Below are 22,316 nucleotides of genomic sequence, written 5' to 3' on the forward strand. Positions count from 1 at the left end.
GCGCCCGGGCTTCAGTAGTTGTGGCGCACGGGCTTAGTTGCTCCGTGGCATATGGGATCTTCCCTGACCAGGGCTCAAACCTGTGTCCCTTGCCTCGGCAGGCAGATTCTTAACCACTGTGCCACCAGGGAAGTTCCTGATCAACATTCTTAAGTGAAACTGACTTTTTTTTCTTTTTTTGTTTTTGATTTTACTCTAAATACACAACAGTAAAAACATACGACTACAAGTACAGTGGATGCCCCTGCTGGTACTGCTTCTTTTTGTGCTAAGATGCCAGCAGTTTTACCCACTTACTGCATCAGCAGAACAAATGTTAACACATCAAAAAAGGTGAATAACACCTTGGTATTGCGTGTTTTTATATATATATATATATATTTTTTTTTTTTTTTTAACGCTGTGAACCTCCAAAAAGGGTCTTAGAGTTCCCCAGGAGTCTGGGGACCACTGTCTAAGGATTGCTTAGATTAACAGAAGAGATCTGTGTTCAGATGAGTGGCCATATTGGCTGCTGTTGATGATCTGTGTTCTGTAACACATCAGTTATTTCTCTAAGATTCTTTTAAAATAAATAAGCTGGGTGAATCCCTTTCTAATAGTCAAAAAGCATGGTGTAGTAAAAAAGTTCACTAGTCTGATTAAGGAGAGGTGCATTCTCTTATCAGCTTAGCACCAACCAGGCATTTAAGTACTTAGGCCCTGTGAGGTTCTGGTCCTTTATTCTAAAGTGGTTATGAGACTAGGTGATTTCTACCTTACCTTCTAATGCTCAAATTCCAAGATTCTATTCTAAAGTGATTATCTAGTGTTATTCTTAAAATTGACAGCAATTTAAATTAACTGCTTTCCTTTTACGTTAACCCTTTTTAACTAAAACCAGATCTCCTTTAGTAAATCATATTTTAAACATGTAATTAAGGCTGTTGGGAAAGAGGAAAAGAAAAAAAAATGGATTATTCCTCTTTAAAAGACCTGGAGTAAAATGAGAACAAAAATAAGATTTGTTAAAGCTGGGTTATGGGTACAAAAAGGATTGATTATATTGCTTTTTATATTTCTTTGTTTAAAATAATACAGGATAAAAATTCTTAAAAGAACAAGAAAGACTTGGAATTGATGAAGATAGTGAACTTCTAAAGAGTTTATAGTCACTTGACACCACTATGAATGTGAAAGACTAAAGGCATATTATTTTCTTGTATCTGTCCCTTCTCTCTCCATTTTCTTTGTTTTCTGTCAGATTTTGCTAATATTGGATAGGATAAAGAACTTTAAAATTAAGGTTAAAATAATTTAGTTATAGTTTTAGCTATGCAGCTAAATAGGTGTGTTACCCACCTTTTCTTATTATTCTTTAATCTGTAAAATGGAAGTAATAATTCCTATGTTTGAAAGATTAGTTAGATAATGTTATATGAAAATACCTCATAAGCCCTAAAGTTCTGAATGTATTGTCAAGTATTATTTTTTTAAAGAGGAAAAATAATAATATATTCTTATATGTGATTTAAGTACAACCACATTCCCAACTGTTGCAGGCCACTCGACCAGATATGATCAGAATCTTGTCAGCAGCCCTGCACGTAGTACTAAGGAGGGATATGTCCCTAAACCGAAGACTCTATGCCTGGCTTCTTGGTAGGTATTTGATGTGTGTGGTCTCAGCTGGGAAGGGATGAAGGGAAATTTTCCATACATAAGTATTATCAAGTTTACATATGTCCTAAATGAAGAAACTGAAAGTTTACTTAAATAGACAATAAAAATAAACACAGTATTAGTTGTGTATGGTATGAAGACATCTCAAAAGCTTCTTAGTTGAAGAAGCTTTTTTAATCTCTAGGTCATGTTCCCTTTGACAAGATTTTTCCCCTTATAAATTGAGGCTGTTATACTCTTTAAGTATGTAGACAAAGAAGGATAAGTTCATAATCAAAATAATGACATTATTTCCAAACCTTGAAAGGAATCAGGACTAGCACTACTGTCCCACACATGGTACCAGTCTCCCACTCAGGCAGTAAAATACTGTGTACACCTTGTTCTTCCATACTTTTTGTGAGTGTTTGGCCTGTCTTCACAACTCTCTACCGCCTAGAGTGAGAAGACACAATATAACTGATTTTGGATTTTCTGAATCTTCAGTAATTTCACTGATTTAAAAAAACCAAGATAATTCTGGAAGTACACTATGATACTCACTTATGTATTGAATTGGTTTCCCTTTATTAAACTATCTAAAATGATCTCTCTTGCTGACATTGATTGGGCTACTAATTGGTAAGTATCTAGTGCTGTTTTTGAGATATTTGCAGTTTTGGTATTTAGTGAACAACGCTTTTAAGAATTCCATTTTAATTTATTTTCTAATTTGTTTCCATGGAGGTTTTGATAACAACGGCGCTATCATAGGACCCAGAAGCACAAGACACAGTAATCCTGAAGAACACGCCACTTACTATTTCACTACCTTTTCAAAAGAATTGTTGGTTCAGGTAACGGATGCTTTCGTTTTATTTTTGGTTACTCCATGGCTACTGTAGTTACTCAATAAGTAACAAGACAAGGTCCTGCCTTAAATGAATTAATTTACAGTTGAAGAGGTGGAGACAAGACTCAAAGACTTCGTAGGACTGTAACAAGCAAATGGCTGCAGTAAAATGAATAAGTAATGGTAAGCTAGACTCACTTCTGTGTAAGTCCTGAGATCTTTTTTTTTTCATTTATTTTCATGACTTAATTACAACATAGTTGCAGCTTCTCTCCTGTCTGCCCTATGAAAGTTGGAGCTCTTCGAAAAAATGAGCCAATTCCTGTGTTTCTTACTCAGAAATTCCAGGGAAATTTGGGTTGCGACAAGAATCTAAAGACAGTAAAACTACTGTCATTCTGGAAGTGTTAAAATGATCCTTAGGTTTATTTCATACTATCTTTACTTCAATTATATTTATTCAAGATATCTCAAAATAAACTGAGAAAGTAGGTGGTATCTGAAACATTTTGAAATGAGTGAGGTTATAAGAATACAGTTTAGAGTTACTAATGGGAAAATCATTGCATAATAGCAAATACTTCCATGATAACGTGTCATAGCTTGGGGCATGTTGATAGTCAAGAGGGACATTTTTATCTTGTAGGAAATCAAATAATTCATGAATTTATTTTTCTAGATTTTCTTTACATTTTCTCTAGATAAAAATATGGAAAGTTAAGCCCTTTTTTCCTCTGTCAAGAGAAATGAATATAACTTTTTATTTCCCCCTAGCAGAGGGGAAAAAGCCAACTTCAGCAAAAGAGCTTCAGAAAAGCAACAGGAGATGTAAATCTCTGTTTATATATGGTTGTATATAAAAATACTTTTCTTAAGAAAAAAATCTTTGAATTTGTTTACTTAAATAACTGATAGACTTTTTCTTTTTTGAAGGCAATGGTGGGGATCTTACAAGTGAATGGATTTGGAGAAGAGAGCACTTTAATGCAGGATCTAAAACCTTTTCGTATTTTAATCAGTTTACTGGACAAACCTGAGCTAGGTAATATATACTATCCTAACTGTCCTAGGGTATAAGATCATATGTAGTTGTTTTGTATCACTTCATGATAAAAGTAAGACAAAGTCATTACTTAGAAAAATTTCTGTATTTTGAGGTGGCCTTTAAATACAGGTTCTCAACAATTCCTTGCCTAAAATTCACTCTAGAACATTAAGAAGATAGAGATGTACCTTCAGCTGGTATGTTATCATATGTCTGTGTACTACATATGTAGCAGAGGAGTCACTTAAAGATACCATCTAAGCTCCTCTTAATCCTGATTAAGTTACTGAAATCAAAACATTGATAATCTGTCATGACTGTCTTATATAGTTCACAGAATTCAAGGACTTGAGCAAAAATATTTTAGTCATATCCCTCAGTTTTCTTCCCACATCCCCTTTGTTTTGTGTGTTCTCCATTTCTTCATTGTGTGTTTCTTATGTATTAAATCTATTGGGAACATAGTATGGCACCTGGGACAGAAGTTAAGAAAAACCATAAATATTAGCAACAATAAAATGAAATAATAAAGTATATAATTTTATTAAATTTTGTGCAGATGTTTTAGCAAACATGCCTAAGTTCTCTCACCAACTCTTAAAAATGAAAAAATTTAAATATAAAAATAACTTGAACTGTACCAATGGCTTTGAGAGTTTATTTCAGCTATTATGTGGTAATAGATGAAGCTCAGGAAGGGGTTTTTTGTTGTTTTCGTTGTTGTTTGGCTGCATTTGGTCTTTCTTGCTGTGCTCGGGCTTTCTCTAGTTTTGGTCAGTGTGGGCTGCTCTCTGTTGCATTGCACAGGCTTCTCTTGTTGCAGAGCATGGGCTCTGGAGCGCAGGCTCAGTAGTTGTGGTACATGGGCTTAGTAGCTCCGTGGCCTGTGGGATCTTCCCAGCCCAGGGATCGAACCCGTGTCCCCTACATTGGCAGGTGGATTCTTAACCACTGTGCCACCAGGGAAGTCCCAGGAAGTTGTTTTTAAGGAGATTGGCATCTCTTATAACAGTAAAGTTTAGCCTTGTGCACTTTGGTATTTTAATTAGTAATAGTAATATAAGTTACATTCATTGAATACTCTATATTCTGGGAACCATCTTACAAAATTTCTCCTAACCCTTACACGTATAGTTCCATAAGTTTGCTATTAGTATCCTCATTCTATATAAAGAAACCAAAGCTCAAAGAAGTTAAATAACTTGTCTAATTTAATAGAGTTATTAACGCAAAACCACTTTCCTTGATTTTGTAATTTCTATTGTCAGCATATACAGTTAACTAAACATTTGTTCAGTTATTTACTGTTTTTCTGTTAGTCTCTCAGGATATGAAGTTTAGTTTCACTTCTGGAAAAAAACATTTTCAAAATACTTGTTTTAAAGCATACCTTAATTGTGCCAATTTGTAGCTAATCATGATTTGTAATGCTAATTAATTATTGACTTTAATATATATGTTAATTTTAGGGCCTGTAATTCTAGAGGATGTCCTCATTGAAGTGTTTAGAACATTATATTCTCAATGCAAAGCAGAATTGGATCTTCAGATGGAACCACCCTTCAGCAAGGACCATGCTCAGTTAAGCAGGTGGATTACCAAAAACTTAAGCACGACACAAAGATCCTCATTTATTACTATCTTTAAAGTAGACATTGCTATATGAAATTTGTGTTATGACTGAGTGAATTTGATTTAAAGTACCACTATATTTTAGTAATATGAACTCTCATAATTAACTGCACTGACCTTTCAAACAGGCATTTGTAGCATGACTGCTGTGTACAATAGCTACCACCTTCCAGGGGTGGTTCTCAATCTCACCAGCTTAGAAAAGTAAATTTTAGCAGTTAATGTGAAGACATAGATTCCAGGGAATTCATTCACACTTATCAAACTCACAGGAGATTAGCTTTCATGTCAGTTAATAATAAAAGCTGTACCTTGCTTGGTAAACCAGACCTGGTCGTTTGCATGGGGTAGTGCCTCTTGGTGCCTTGACACACTCAGGAGACCAAAGCATAGATCAGAAAAGACTTGATCACAGAGTTAAATGAATCAGAGGGCACTAGGTGTTCTTTAAAGACTTTTTTCCAAGTGATGGTTATTTCTTCTTTCAAATTATTTATATATATATATATATATTTTTTCATGCCTGGGACAAGTCATATAACATTAGCATATCCTCTAAGTCAGTGGTAGATAAATGCTGACAGTATTACTTTTTCATTTCTTCTCTACTTTAAGGAACCTACCTGATTTCCAGTCTCATCTATCATCATGACAAAGGATCCAAGATGATAATTTCTTTTACATACTTTGCATTTAATTAATTAATTAATTTATTTATTTATTTATTTATTTATTTTTTGGCTGTGCTTCATGGCTTGTGGGATCTTAGTTCCCTGACCAGGGATTGAACCCAGGCAGCTTGGCAGTGAAAGTGCAGAGTCCTAACTACTGGACCACCAGGGAATTCCCACTTTGCATTTTATTAGTGTCACCTTGATAAGACTCTGGAGATGACCTGGACTTTCCTAAAACATACTTTTATATATTAAAACTTTTTAAGACAGTTTTTGGTTTCTGATAAATATAATCCACTCTAATTTTTGTTTGAGAAGTTAGTATTGACCAACCTTGTACTCTGTTATTCTATACACTGCCTGATAATTTATTTTGTCCCATAGAGTATTTAATTAGCCTTTTGTGCTATAACATGCTAGTTATATTGACAGTACATCACTATATATAAAAACAATTGTTTTAATTGTTAGGAAGGGTGACAGGAGATGGTAGGTAGGTGGGTATTTAATAAGCTAGAGGGTTCCCACTTGAAATAACAAAGTTATTTTTCCTTGATGGAATTACAGTAAGAATGGCTATTCACAATATTAGTTCTTTTTGTTGGTATTGTTTTTCAAGCTAAAAGTAATAATTTGATTGAAACTCACCAAAATAACCTTGACGTCTTTCAAACAAATCCTGAACAGTATAGGAAAGCAGACAAAATTCTATCAGAATCAAGGCTGTCAAAATCAGATCACCACTCAGTTTATATGTGCCAAGGGAAACAAAAGAATTTAATGCCAAATTCACCGTCAGGCTGTCAAAATAGTTCCAAAAGAACTTGCTGTTCTCCTGCTAGAAGCACAGCTTTTTTTCTTATGCAAGGTTAATTTCTGATCTTGATCATACATTTGAATTATGGAAACTCAAATTGGAAAAATAACTACACATAAAGTGATGAAGTGGCAGAAGATAAAAATTATTTGTTGCAATATTCTCACTAGCAAGTTTTCTACAAATACCTAAGAATATGTACTCCCCTAACAACATTGCACTCACATTTAAATTTGAAAAAGTAGACATTAATATTTACCAGTTTTTGTTTTTTTCTTTATTTTTTAGCAAATTAAGGGAAAATAAGAAAACAGCAGAACTGATTAAAACTGCCAACCTTCTCTTTAATTCCTTTGAGCCTTATTATATGTGGGATTATGTTGCACGTTGGTTTGAAGAATGCTGTAGGTACGTTAACCTCTTTTTTTCATTTTCATTTGTAGTATCCAAACAGTTTGTGTTATTGTTTTTTAACTTCTTGAGTTTAATAAAAAGAATGTCCTTTTATACATTTTACTACTGCAACTACTGACAACTATTATTTAATGGCTATAATCTGTCTCTACCTTGTCACTCTAGAATACAGAATCATTGACCATATAATCTTAGATTTGAAAAGGAGTTTAGAGGTGAGTTATTCAGTCACCAGCATAGATGAAAGATTTTCCCCCTCCAATATATAGTAATCCAGTTTTTCTTTGCTGTAGAGAAAATAGAATATTTGTGGCTGGTGCCTCAGCACACTTCCCAAAATGCTTCTCACTTTGAATAACAAAAACATTCCTTGGGCACTTTTGTGTTTTTAAAAACAGAGAACCAGGCCATATTGTCATCCACCCCTTAGATCATAAAGCTTAAAAAATGTTCTGAAAACCTGGTAATACTAGGAAACCTGGGTGCAATTTCTGTCTGGATTCTAGTTCACATCCTCTCAGAAGCAGATTAACCTCTCAGGCCTCGGGAGCATATAGTCAACAAGTAAGCATTTATGATCTCAGGATTAGAAGTTTTTTAACAATATGAAACATTAATCCCTTTAATGATTTAGAAAGTGGCTTGCTCCTCATTGAACAGCTACTGCACACCCAGTGGAGAGGCACTATGCTAGACATACAGACAGTCCCTGTCTTCCAAGAGCATATAGCAGGAACAAGTAAGACATGCACATGCATAATCCTAGTACTGTATTAGATTAAAGGTTATAGGTGCCTTAAAAGAGAGATTAACATGAGGTAGGAATGTAGAGGAATTGTGGGTGTCTTTTCACAACCTGGCCCTGGTGCAGGTTTCCACTTTCTTTCCACATTCACAAATACACATACACCCTTCTTTAGCTAACCTGGACTATTCCCTGAACAACATTAACTGAGCCCTCAGTGATGCTACAGGGCCTTCACTCGTGATATTTCTTCTAAAATATTCTTCTCCCTAACCCATCTGGTAAGGTCCTATGAAGGGATCACCCCTTTCAGAAACCTTCTATGACCCCCCTCAAATCTCCCATCAGAATCAACTTCTGCCTGGTCACATTGTTATGTTATCTGCCTATAGGCTTGTATTTCTTGCTGGCTAGGGACTGTATCATATTCTTTTTTTTTTTTTTTGTTATATATTTTCATTTATTGTATACATACTAGGTACACAGTTTAAAAGGAATAAAAATCCTACTCTCTAGAACATAAGATAATAAATAGAGCAAAGACTGGCACTATTATACAAATAGAATTAATAACATAAATATGTGATTTTCAACCATGTTCATATTATGCATTTTAAAATTAATCTTTTATAATGACTAAATCCTTACTTGAAACTGTAGAGTTGGTAAAGGATGTTTGCCATTTAAGTATTAGTTCAGAGACTTACAAAACAGTTTTACTGGTGGTATTTATGTGTGGGGAGACAAGAACTACTTACTGTGTATGACTATCATGTTTTAGGAGACATGATTTAACAGTGAAGTTTTTACATTACAGGGAAGAAATCAATTTTAAGTATTAGTTGTTTTAGAAATACTACCTAAACGAGAATGACATTTATGAAATATTATATATTCCTTCTCTAACTCCATTCTAATAGTCTATAAACTATATCAAATGAAGGGATGGAAGTTAAAAATTTTAACATTTTAGATAGTAAGCTACAAAAGGAACGTAGAAAGGAACTCAGATTTAAAGTTCTGAATACCCACTAGGTTTGGCACATTTTCTTTCTTACCACAAAGTATCTTCTCTTAGAAATGGAGTATTTAGTTAACTATCCCTCTTGGTGACCTCGGCTATAATAAACAAGAAAGAGACCAAGAGACCACAGGTGCAGACTCACTGGCATTGCTGGAGAGTGACAATGCAGAACCAGGGGCAGAGCCCCAGAGATGCAGGAGAGGACAGCAGCCTGGGCTACCAGAATTGGCTGACAAAGCAAGCTCACTCTGTCGTGACAAAATTTACCTGTCTTAGAGACAGGTTGAGATCAACAAAGTAGAATTAACTTTCCGACACACAGAAGGCAACACCTGCTATAGAGTGAACATCAGCAGAAGTGCTGACTGCTGTGAATACTTAGGTACTTGGCAACTCCTGACCTAATGGACATACAAAGCCACAACCAACCAACCAACCAACCAACTGCTCTCAGAATAATACAACCCCACTCCTTATCAGAGCTTCAGCAAAGCCACCACCAACCAACCAACCAAACACCCTCTGAATAACACAACCCCACTCCTTATCAGAGCTTCACTTCTCTTCTGTCGTGTCAGTCTCCAAGAACATGCGGCACAGGGCTGCATTGGGGTGGCACACAAAGGCGTCAGTTTCACTTCCCAACTCTGTTAACTGTTCCAATGAAGACATACAAGGATAATGGTCTTTTAACATATCTGGCAACTTAGAAGTCTTCTCTTGAAGATGTCGAGAACGTCTAACTGGTGTTAGAAACTTTAGCTCTTTAAATGCAGAATTTGTTTCGTCAAATTGCATCTTCTTTTTTACACTTTGCAATTATGGAGTAGTAGATACATTATATTTAATTAAGCAACCTGCCCTAGTTTCTGTATTGAGGGTTTTAACATCACCGGGTGGATCTTCTGTTTTGCCATCTTGCTCTTTTTCACAATTTTGAAATACCACATTTCTAGGATGCTTATTTTCCATTTCTGGTTTTTCTGACCCTAGATTAACACCTATTTCATCAATGTTGGCTTCTTGGATTTGTTCCTTGGTTGCACATGCCTCCTCAATATTTTCTCCAACTTTAACTTTTTCTTGGCTCTTTACTGTCAGAATGTCAACAATCGCATGTCGCATCTCTTCAATAGGCTGAGCTCCTGCCAGAATGGCCTTCTCATAGGTTGCAATAATATTTTCAATAGGACTTGTGACTGGTTCAATACGTGCAAGGCATATCCAATATTTAACAAGTTTTTTGGCATCTGGAATATTTTTAATCAGGTCATTCAGTGTAACCAATGCTTCTTCTTTTGGACATCCCTCATCAATCAGGTTTAGGCATTCAGAAACTGTCTTGTTTACTTTTTCAGTAAACAATCGTTGTTCGTCTTCTTCTGCCATGGTAGTCCAGAAGGACCCAACTGGTTTTTCATTTTGTGCTTGGGGCTCAGGCTGGGTGACCACTGCGCTCGGAGGCCTTTTCAGTGCTCTTCCTTTGCCAGCTTTCCACTCATTCAGACGAGCTTTTCTCTCCTCCGCAGTTTCCTTGGGCTGAGTCCATCTACTGTCAACAGCTGCTTTCACCATGGTATGTCTGCGCAGGTCAATGCTTTTGGACTTTTCTATCAGTTTAGTATTAGAAGACGAAGCAGGCCTGGCTACCATTTCAGATGTCATGCTTCTTGATAGTGTCTTATTTCTTTTTATGTCCTGAGAAGAACTGGTTTTGACACTAGATGAGACTGTATCTAATTGTAATAGTTCTTTATCTCGAGGCCCCTTCCGAACTGTAACATTGGCAGACGCCCTACTGATGCCTTGTTTCATGGCGTCCTGGGTGTTACTCTGCTGACTTCTAATAGGAGGTCGCACAAGTTGACTGCTCTGAGATGTAGTGCCCACAAATTTAGTGGCTGTTGTCATATGTGACGCTCTATCACTTTTCACTGTTACACTACTGGCACCTACAGGCTTAGGCTTTGTGGCTTTAGAGACAGTAGCTGAAAGTTTCTTTGTTGTTGCAGAACTCTCATCTTTGACTTGTAGAGGTTTTCTAAAGGAATTAATCTTAGACTGAACAATTTGGCCACGATAAGATCCAAGCACAGGTTTCTTGGGCATGTTAGCATCTTGCTTTGGTTTTTCTGTAGTCATTTGTTTCTTTTTACTATTGTTTTTAAGGTGAAATGCTTGGCGTAATGTCATATGTTGACTTTGGGGGTCATCTTTAATCGGTAACAATGGCAGAGTTTCATTATTATCCTCAAAATTAAGTGGATCAATTGTTATAGTTGAATTGGTTAATTCATTAGAAGGTTTTAAAGGAATACAGTTTTTTTCCATTGTTATATTATTTTTGATCCCAGTAGGTCTACCGACATTCTCTTTATCAGCCCTCTTTGTCTTAAGTTTCAGAGCTTTTGTCTCTTCTTGGATCTGGCTTTCAGATGTCTTCACTCTCTGGTCTCTACCACTGGATAATATCTGATTTTCCTGTTTGTGTGCAAAAAAAGTGTTTCTTTTTAACAGGTGCTCCTTGAGTTTTTGTCTTCTTTGCTCTCTGAACACGGACCGGGCCCTCTGACTCGGGGGCAGCTGCAGGTCCCCGGGCACGGCGCGGGTGCTCATCGCAGCTCGGGGCCGGGAAGCGAGCCTCGGGCGGAACCGCAGCACTCTGTCATATTCTTACTTTGTGTCTTCAGAGTGTAGGGCAGCGTATGGTCATATAGGATTAATATGATTTAATGTGCATGTTTGTTGGAGGAATGGTCTCTACTGCTTGGATCAGAAGAGGCTTCCAGGAGGAGGTAACTTTGGTCTCAGACCTTAAAGAACGACTGCCTCCTGGATGTGAGAGAATGAGGTTGGGGGAGAATGACAACCCAGAGGGACAAGTAGGTATGAGCGAAGGCCCCGAGGTTGGAAATCAGCAGCACATAATCCATTTTAACTAGGAGATGAGATCTGTAGTGGGAGCAATGGGAAATAAGTCCCAAATGGAGAGAACCATCCAGAACACTTGGAAGTTAGGGAGAGGTTCAGCCCAGGAACCTTGCTTTGGGAATTTTCCACTGTAGAGATACAATAGTGTCCTGGGGGAAAGGGAACATACTTCATCACAAGAACTTAACTGTGTGCATCCCAGTGTTGACAGGACTCATTAAAAAGACAATGATGTCGTCACATGTATTCACATCACTTGATAGGACACTTGATAAAGTGAATTTTGTCCTTTTAGGAGGACACTGCATGCCAGACTTCACATTGGGCCTGGAGATAGTAGTGAGTCATCTGAGTTACAGCTGACCAATTTCTGCTTACTGGTGGATTTTTTGTTGGATATAGTTTCTTTGGTAAGATCACCTTGGTAAAAATATAATGGGGAAATGTAATAATATAGTTCAGATATTTCATGTTGAAGATAGACCTCATCTTCAAGTAAATATTTTTAAAATTAAATTGATTTTTTCCCCTTTTGGCATAGCTTTTTAAATAAAATTTTTCAAGTGTTTTGTCCTCTGACATATATATAATGCATATACAATTCTTATGTAATACATGGAATACACTTCATAATTGCATGTTATTGAAGTCTTACATCTTTAGTATATAATACTAATGCTGCATTTGTATTCAGTAATGATTCTATTAAATGAAGACTGTTGGAAATCTTTTCCCCTTTTCTCTCCTCAAATTCTTTGCTTTCTCATTTTGAAGCCTACTAGAAGTATGAGGGTGCTATGTCAGGTATGATATTCAGCCTGTTTTGTTTTTAACTGATTGTATTCACTTTTGTTATGTTATAATTTCAGTAATATAAGAGATAAAACTGGGGTTCTTTTATCATACATGCTTTGAAGTACTTAAATTGAGAATTTGGGAATAGAAATTTTATGTCATTAATAATAAAGGACTATACAGTGTTAATTAAGAACATGATACTTATAAAATGAGTAAAATTATTTCCTTTTTTACATATTAATTAAAAATAAATTAAATGACATAACTTTGGAGTTATACACTGTATAGACTTCTGTCATTTCACTTTTATTTTCAGGAGACTTATATTGAAATCCAGACAGAACACTTGCCTCAGTTGCTGCTCAGGATGTTATCTGCCCTGACAAGCCACCTCCAGACATTGCATTTGACTGAACTCACGGATTCACTCAGGCTCTGCTCAAAGATCCTCAGCAAGGTTCAACCTCCTCTGTTATCCGCTAGCGCTGGAGGTGTGTTGCAGTTTCCAAGTGGGCAGAACAACTCAGTCAAGGAGTGGGAAGACAAAAAGGTAAGGTTTTGCTGTTATTTTTGGAACTAGACCAATTATATTTCATCAAAGCAGAACAGTTTCTAACTAAAATCACTTACACATAATCATTTAAATATTAGTTCCCAGTGTTGTGGCAATAGACTATCTTGTAGGCTTTTTTGGTTCTAGTACAATTTAACTGTCTGTATCCACACTTTCCAAAAGAGATATAATGCAAGTAACATATATAATTTAAAATTTTCTGGGAGCTACCAGAAAAAGAAAAAAATAGAAACAGGTGAAAATAATTTCAATTATATTTTATTTAGCCCATTAGAGCTAATATATTATCATTTCAACATGTAATCAATATAAAATCGATGTAACATAAAAAATGTTAGATAGTTTACATTCTTTTTTGTACTGTCTTCAAAATTCCAGTGTATATTTTATACTTACAGCACATTCAAATACTAAATTTTTATTAGAAGTACTTGATCTGTACTTAATTTCGTAAAATTTACGTTTGAAAAATTAAATTGACATACCCAGGTTGTTCTAAATATACTTAAAAGTTTTCTCGGAACTAAATTAAGTATCATTTTAAAAATTTTAATGAAAATTCATTGCATTAAAAAATTTAGTTTCTCTTTCAGATCAGCCACATTTCAAGAGCTTGGTAGCCGCATGTGGCTAGTAACTGTCCTATTAAACAGCAGGTTCATAACCCAGACTTCATTGGTCCTTCTCACATACACATTAAATACTTGCCATGTTCTTCTTGAAATCCAGAATCTTTTTGCTCTCCTCAGTCTTCCAGATTCTTAGCGCTCACAGTTGACCCTTGAACAACACAAGTTTGAATTAAGCAGGTCCGCTTATATGCAGAATTTTTTTCAATAAATATATTGGAAAACTTTTTGGAGATTCTCAACAATTTGAAAAAACTCTCAGACAAACCACATAGCCTAGAAGTATCGCAAAAATTAAGAAAAAGTTAAGTATGTCATGAATGCATAAAATACACATAGACATAACATACAAAATATGTTTTAATTGACTATGTTATCAGTAAGGCTTCCAGTCAACAGTAAGCTTTTAGTAGTTAAGTTTTGGGGGTATCAAAAGTTTTGTGTGGACTTTTGACTATATAGGGATTCAGTATCTCTAACCCCTGCATTGCTCAGGGTCAACTATAATTTTAATGTCTGGCACTAGTAACATATTTAAACACCTGTGAAACAGGTATGGAAAAATCAGCAATTTAAAAGCTTTCAGGTTTATAATATTACATGTACTTTTTAGTAAATATTAAGGAAAACATTCACGGAATCATGTAATTCCATTGAATTTAGGCACAGGGGCACCATGTCAAAAAATAGATTTGAAAATTTCTAGCATATAAGGTTCATTACCTAAATCCTGTGTTTGTGTAGTTGCCTTTACTTTTTTTTTTTTTGGTTTCTTTTAAATTTTATCAGCCAGGCAAAATAGATCATCAGGATGATCTCATACAGCCTTTTCCATCAAGTCTTAACCCTAAAATTTTTTCTTGGAACTTCTAAGTATGTTGGTTTTCATGCATGAAATGAACATTACCCTCAAACAATTTAAATATATCCCAGGATTATCCTACATAAACTAAAACTAGTCTGTCTTATTTTCCTTCCTACCTGCTTATTATTTATATGTGATATATATTGATTCTGTTGTTGGACAGTTCATTTTGTTATGCTGTTTTTCCTTAATTTATGCCTCTGAGATCTTCTTAGGAATAAAACTAAAATAGATATTAACTGTTATTGGTTTGGTTTTTATTTGAATGAGATTAGTAAAAGTAGGGGAGGGACCTTAGCATTCGCTCAACAGCATATTCAAATGTGAATATTTACCATGTAGAAAACATCTGGAGGCACTTTATTGGTGGTTATAGGTAATGTAATTGGGAACCCCCATTCGTATTAAATGAAGGACAGTTAATATACTTTTTTAATATAATGGTTGATTAACCTTAGATATGCTTCCCCCGTCCCCCTTGGTCTTCTTGCCAGTTCCCAGGGTATCTATATGTTCTTTTCTATTTTTTACTGAAGCACAGTGGTATTATCTTCAAGGAGATGTCTAAAACTGATCATATTTGAAAGCTGAGAGTATTTTCTGTATTCCTTTTTTTGAAATTATAATTGAAGGAATGATTCTTTTAAAAATTATGAATCTAATTTTTTCTCCATGCACTTAGTACATTTTTGCAAAATCAGTGTATTGGATCTCTATACCCAAATGTAATTCCTTTCTATTTTCAGAAAGATATTTCATTATAAAATAATTTGAACTATAGTTATGTAATATAGACCATACAGCTAAGTATTATAAATGCATGTAAGTGTAACTGAATTTATAGCATGAGTTCTATTAATGTAATATCACCAGTTGTTTTATAATCCTTAGATGAAAAAGATTAATACAGAAATAACAATAAGCTGACAATTTTACTATTTAAAGAAGACTTATTTTTTTAAATGTATGAATTTCAAAGGAGAAAAATCAACAAGTTCAATTCTGTTACCTCTAAACCTTGGCACTGTAATGTGTAAAGTTCTCATGCTGTTATAGAGACAGTGACTTGCTGTGGTGAAAGGAGCATGAAGTTTAGAATCATCTGATCTGAGCTATTCTAACTACTAAGCTTATTTGCTATGACCTTGGGCAAGTTTTTGTTTTGAACTTCCCTGAGCCTCCGTTTTCTTACCTTTGAAGTAGAGAAAACAACCTTTCTTGTTTCAGCATCCACTCTGTGTATCCAGTGGTGGACTAGGCACACCTAGGTGAACTCTGCCCTTCCTACCCTTTCTTTCTACTTGGGAGACACATATTAAACAAGTAATTGCACATTTAATTATCATTGTGATAAATGTATGAAGGAAAGTGTGGAGTGGTAGGAATGTGAGAAAGGGGTGATCTGACCTAGATTGAGGGCCTTTCTTGAGGACAGATTGTTTGAGTGAAGCTCTGGAGGCATGGGGGCAGGTAAGCTAGGAAGAAGAGAGCCCTTGACAAAGGAAGGAGCATTTACACAGGTGTTAGGCAGAAAGGAGCGCTGTGCAGGCAGGGAGAGGAGACACTGCTGCTGAGGTAGGCGGGGGGGCCAAGACTTACAGAGCCTTTGCCCAGTACTAAGGCTTTTATTCTTAGGAGCAATGGGAAGACACTGAAAGGAAAAAGGCAAGTGACATAATCAGATTGATGTATTAGAAAAATTACTCTGGCTGCAGTGTGGAGTATGGATCTGAGAAACAGAAATGAATGTGGGGAGACCTGCAGTAGTGCAGGTGAGAAGTGGTGGTAACATGTACTAAAAAGAAGGGGGAATGAAAACAGAAGTGGATGGATTAGCCATGAATTGAGGAGGAAAAATCAATAAGCTGTAGTCATGGATTGGTAGGGTGATGAGTATCCACTAACATTTATTGAATGTTTACTAAGTGGCAACTACCGTGCCAGGTGCTTTATGTACACTGTCTTACTTAATGCTCATAGTGACTGTAAGATATAGGCATTATTGCCATCTCAATTACATAGATTAGGAAACCAAGATTTGGAGAGGTTCAATAACTTGTCAAGTGGGAAAGTGGCAAAGCCTTAGCTGACTCATGGCCAGCACCCTTGACCACTATAGGATGTAGGGAAAGTGTGGAGGTGAAGTGGAGAAGGTACCAAGAATCACCCCTGGATTTCTGCCTTCCTGGTTTAATGAACGGTGGTGTCATTCACTGAGACAGAGAACACCGGGCAAGGCAGCAGAGCGTTTAGTGTGTCTGTCTTCAGTGATCTTTCATAAGATCACTATTTAGTGATCTTATTCAAGTTCAAATTAAGCTCTGGCACAATCACCCAAGGAGTTCATGATTTGTACAGCTTTTGTTTACTTAAACTAAGCCAGAAAGTATGCTCAGTGATTGTACTCATCCTACCTTATAGAGAGGCAACAGTTAATCCATTCCACCTCTGCTCGACTTCAGGAGCTGGCTCATTTTTTGTTTAACTGTAATTGTCTCTTCTCTAGATTACAAACAACTCCTTTTGTTCCTAGTACCTAATGTGGCAAAATAATGTGGGTTCAGTAACTATTTATTGGAAGAGTGTAAGATTAATAGCAAACATTTTAATAGTTCTTTACGTATTTTTTACTTTACAAATAGAAGGTGTATTAGATTTTATTTCTAGTTTTGAAAATCTCATTTTTTTAACCTTGCATGTCTCATTCCATGCATTGTTTAGACATTAGAAAAGTGATTTCATGAAATAGACTGAAAAAAATTTTAGTAGTTTGAAAACAAGGATATAGATCCCTAGAGAGTTTTACATATATGTATTTTGTCCTCAAGAACCTAAGCTTAAGTTATGTGTATAACAAATAATAAATATTTATTGAATGACTTTACATTAATATATTAATTAGAACCATATCAGTATTTCCTATTATCATAGATATATGAATCAGTTGTAGAAACTGTTTTAAGATTCAACCAAATATGTAAATTAAGTTGTGAAATGTGAATTAAGTTGTGAATAAGTGTAATCTAAAGCTGACTACTTTCAAAACATAACTTTTTAATTTTAATTTCTGATATAATACATTTACTCAGCCTTCTGCTCTTTTTACTCTCTACCAGGTATCATCAGTTTCTCTTGAAAATCCTACTGAAGTGTTTGAAGAAGGAGAAAATCCACCAAGTAGTCGCTCCTCAGAGAGTGGGTTCACTGAGTTCATCCAGTATCAAGCTGACCGAACTGATGACATTGACAGAGAACTGAGTGAGGGGCCAGGGGCAGCTGCCATCCCGATTGGTAGCACATCCTCTGAAACAGAAACGGCTTCCACTGTGGGGTCTGAAGAAACTGTCATCCAGCCCCCTTCCATTGTCACTCAGGGGACAGCACCCCAAAGTGCGAAAACAGCCCAAAAAACTGCAATGCAGTGCTGCTTGGAGTATGTCCAGCAGTTTCTCACCAGACTTATCAACCTCTACATCATTCAGAGTAACTCTTCCTCTCAGGCTTTGGCTACAGAGCATCAAGGGGATCTCAGTCGAGAGCAAGAAGAGGCTTCAGACTGGGACAGGAATTCCCACGGAGATGTAAAGGAGAGAAACAGAAATAAACAAAAAACTTCAAAAGAATACCTTTCTGCCTTCCTTGCTGCCTGTCAGCTCTTCCTGGAGTGCTCAAGCTTCCCTGTTTACATTGCTGAGGGGAACCACACTTCAGAGTTACATTCTGAAACATCAGACACTGGTAAGGTCGTCTCTGTTTTACTTATTGTAAAATATTTTCTGTGGCATGCTTCCTTGCTACCACCCCCCCCCCCCCCCGCCCCTTTATTTTAAGGAGCACTCAGATATTAAAACTGAGATTTTTTTTTTAGCCTGTTAATTTTTTAAAGTGTCATTTTAATTTGTAGTTCTTTTTAAAAATGAAATACTGTCATTATGGGGAGATTGGTATGTTGGAAAATTTTGTGATTTTGATGTCTTTCACAGTTTGCTTACGAGCAAGCAGAAGCTAAGAAGGAAACTAACTCCTTTCTCTGGAGAAAAGTAACGTAACATTTAGATCCACTGATTTCCTGTAATATGTCTAGCATCATAGATGTTTCCCTTCATTTAAATTTATATGTGTACATATACACAGTGCACACATAGTGCAGTGAGTACTACATAATGTTTATGGATTAATAAATTTTTTTTAGGACAGAAAATAGATTGTATGACTTGGCATAAGAAAAATACATATTAAAAAAATTTTTATGAAATTCCAGTTGCTGCTTTATTTTCTTAAAGCTCTAGTCTAGGTGAAAAACCAGGGTTTTGTTCACAGAGCAAGGCCTAAAGTTATTAGGTAGAAGTGCTTTATTTTTTTTAAAGTTAACTTGGAAGATAGAGTGTGCATGAAAGGTTCAGTATGATGAAATGTGTTGGCTTCCGGCTTTCGTTTCAGACTGGGAGCACGTGCAGCCTCCACTGTGGCTCCAGACGCTGATGAATGCTTGCAGCCAAGCAAGCGATTTCAGTGTGCAGAGCATTGCGATTTCACTAGTGATGGACCTGGTAGGACTGACTCAGTCGGTGGCCATGGTCGCTGGGGAAAACATCAACAGTGTGGAGCCTGCACAACCCCTCAGTCCAAACCAGGGAAGAGTAGCTGTGGTTATTAGACCTCCCCTCACTCCGGGCAATCTGAGATACATAGCTGAGAAGACTGAATTTTTCAAGGTGAGCGCTAAGAAATACATACATGACTAAGGTGATACTTAACCTAACTTGCTTAGCAGAGATTTTAAAGATGATAATCAGGCTTAATTAAACACCTTTTAATATCATACCACATAGGAAAAGACACCACACTTGATCAGTGCTGGTTGGGCAGTCTGGTCCTCTGTTTTTTGAGGATAGTGTTGGGGTAAAGAGAAAAGTTCATTTATATAGTAAAATGTATTTCCAGATAAAGTGGTTTTGACACCTTTGCTTTTCATAGAGTACAACCTCAGCTCTCCAAAACACCCAGACTCCAAATTGTCTGATGATCATCTGTGATGCATGATGTCATTCAAAAAAATGCACAGTCTTTGATTTCTATCAACGGTACATATGGTACCCTCTACATAGAAAAAGCATCAAGTATATTTGACTTAAGGACTTCCCTGGTGGTGCAGTGTTTAAGAATCCACCTGCCAATGCAAGGGACACAGGTTCGAGCCCTGGTCTGGGAAGATCCCACATGCCCCGGCACAACTAAGCCCGTGTACCACAACTGCTGAGCCTGTGCTCTAGAGCCCGCAAGCCACAACTACCAAGCCCACGTGCCTAGAGCCCGTGCTCCGCAACAAGAGAAGCCACTGCAATGAGAAGCCCGCGTACTGCAACAAAGAGTAGCCCCCACTCTCTGCAACTAGAGAAAGCCCACATGTAGCAACGAAGACCCAACACAGCCAATAAATAAATAAATAAATTTAAAGTATATTTTACTTAAGCAGGTAGATTCTTTGTATATAAAATATTTAAAAATTTTAATCTAATTTTAAGTCCTTGTGCCCCTGCACATAGTTCCTCCTGCTAGGTTAGAGTTGCGTCCTATAATGAGATGGTGGTGAACCCTAAAGACTGTTGCATTTTTATTAATGCTTTCATAGGTCATCAAGTGCTGTGTTAACACATGTAGCACTGAAATACATACAACCTATTTTATATGTTTTAAGTAGTTTGGATATTTGGACTGTGAATTATATTTCACTTTGGAGCATGTAGCCATAAACATTAAATTGCCTTCAATGTGAGATTTATTGCTATGCCCTCTTAAAGATAATGTATTCCAGCATCACTTTAGTAAACATCACTAAAATAGTGAAATGGGGTCTTATCTGGGTCTGGTAAAAAGTGCTTGCGTATCTGCTGTTTAAAATAAATATAATTAAAGGACTATCATAAGAGGTTCTAAAAGCCTGGATGATCAGAAAGTGAGCAGATGGAAAGCTACACTTTTAAATCTCATTCCAGTGGCATAATCAGTATTAAAGACCTTCTAGGTCTGGCAGTCAGAGGCTTGTTTGTACCTAACGGGAAATGTTTGTTAAATAAGTTTTCATTTACAATTTTGTAACACTGTGACTTTTACATCTTTTTTTATAGCACGTAGCTTTAACATTGTGGAACCAGCTGGGAGATGGGACACCTCAGCACCATCAGAAGAGCGTGGAACTGTTTTATCAATTACATAACTTGGTTCCTTCTTCTAGCATCTGTGAGGATGTTATAAGTCAGCAGTTAACCCATAAAGATAAGGTAAATTCTTCTCTGCTTATCCTGTGCCCACCCTAGCCTGGGCTCCCATTGTACTAAAAGGTAAATTAAGGAAACTCTAGGAAGATTATTGCATCTAGTATCTGAATAAGAGATAATATAACTTCATTCAGAGTGATCATCATATCTTTAAAATAAATGTATTCTGTTACTTTTAGAGGAAAGTTCGTTACAAAAGCGTCAGTAATATGAAAAATCAACCCAAAATCAAATGCTGGGTTCATTTCTTGGTTCAGGATACTAGCTCTGGGGAGTGATGATTAAAGTTGTTGTTGGTCATTTAAAGATGTATTCAGTGGCCTCAGTTATGAAACTGGTGGATTCATTAACTAATGTATGTGCAATGACATTTATAAGCTATAGAGTGCTAGTATGTGAAGTTATATTATTTGTATCATAATAAATATCCAAAATAAGGATCTTGTATCCTAATGTATATGAAGTGTGATACATAAGTCAGTTAAAGATGGCTGAGTCATGAGTGGGCCTGAGAAGAAGCTAGAATGGTCATTCTGATTGACCTTTTCAAGGTGACTTAATGAAGTTTCTGATCTTCCTGTGTCTGCTCTCTAATATTAACCAAAGATTTTATTGAACAGCTTTTAGAAGTGGATTGCCCCCATTTTAAAAAATTCTAAATGCTAGTGAATTTGAATGGGTTATATTAAAAAAGGCATTGCGTTGAGTGAATGAAACATTTGGCAAGGGAGAAGTAGTAAATGAAGGAGTGAATGAGAGGAATGAAAAGTTTATCCCAAGAAAAATGTTAAAATTCTAATTTTACTTCAACACATTCTTTCAGAATTGTACAGAAAATTTTAAATATAGCCTTGTATTTTACTGTAATAATTTGTTTTACATTAAGTATAAATCTAGGACAAACTATATACCTGTTTACTTGTATAACATCTCATTTTAAAGAAATACTAAGTTCTGAGTAAAGATATACATCCATGAAAAAAATTAAAATACCTGTTAATACTTTTTTTTTTACATGTTTGTATTGGTTGATATACAAATACAGGCTTCATTGGAAAAGCATTTATTAGGCCCACAGAAAAAGCAAGCACTCCTCTACCCTATCACAGTTTAGACAGTTGCAGTCCCTTATTTTGGGGGTCTTTTACTTGAAAGATTCTACAAATGCTAGAGGAAGACTGTAAAATTTTGATAATATCACAATTTCTACTTGATTTATATTAATGCATGTTCATTATCTAATACCAAATACTGGTCTTTCTAAATAATTTTTACGTTATTCTATCTATTGTTATCTTAACACTTAATCTTTTCCAAATAATCCCAAAAGTGATGTCATATTTTTCTTGTAGAAATAATTTTCTTAGGTCCTTAAATTTTTAATAAACCAGCTTTA

The 22,316-nt window shown here is 36.0% G+C and overlaps 2 protein-coding genes across 11 annotated transcripts in view; one reads left to right on the forward strand and one right to left on the reverse strand.

The window, feature by feature from the left end:
* DOP1A (DOP1 leucine zipper like protein A) overlaps window positions 1-22,316 on the forward strand; it is a 100,360-nt gene that overhangs the window by 44,331 nt on the left and 33,713 nt on the right. For 7 of the 10 annotated variants that reach the window (XR_009054303.1, XM_057738819.1, XM_057738821.1 and 4 more), the window contains 10 exons: window positions 1,542-1,641; window positions 2,389-2,498; window positions 3,428-3,536; window positions 5,009-5,129; window positions 6,951-7,070; window positions 12,072-12,186; window positions 12,891-13,124; window positions 17,759-18,380; window positions 19,083-19,357; window positions 20,771-20,923. Coding sequence is in view for 9 of the 10 variants with exons in the window: in XM_057738819.1 (XP_057594802.1) it covers window positions 1,542-1,641; window positions 2,389-2,498; window positions 3,428-3,536; window positions 5,009-5,129; window positions 6,951-7,070; window positions 12,072-12,186; window positions 12,891-13,124; window positions 17,759-18,380; window positions 19,083-19,357; window positions 20,771-20,923 (1,959 nt within the window). In the remaining variant the exon portion in view is untranslated. Of the gene's footprint in view, window positions 1-1,541; window positions 1,642-2,388; window positions 2,499-2,605; window positions 2,678-3,427; window positions 3,537-5,008; window positions 5,130-6,950; window positions 7,071-12,071; window positions 12,187-12,550; window positions 12,581-12,890; window positions 13,125-17,758; window positions 18,381-19,082; window positions 19,358-20,770; window positions 20,924-22,316 lie in introns of those variants that run through there. The other 3 variants (XM_057738826.1, XM_057738820.1, XM_057738824.1) reach the window with 3 other exon arrangements.
* On the reverse strand, window positions 9,401-11,461 carry LOC130855345 (cytoskeleton-associated protein 2-like). The gene is given in 1 exon segment (XM_057738828.1): window positions 9,401-11,461. A coding segment is annotated over 1 exon segment (2,061 nt).

The sequence above is a fragment of the Hippopotamus amphibius genome, chromosome 6 (assembly GCF_030028045.1).
Source record: "Hippopotamus amphibius kiboko isolate mHipAmp2 chromosome 6, mHipAmp2.hap2, whole genome shotgun sequence".
Classification (NCBI taxonomy): domain Eukaryota; kingdom Metazoa; phylum Chordata; class Mammalia; order Artiodactyla; family Hippopotamidae; genus Hippopotamus; species Hippopotamus amphibius.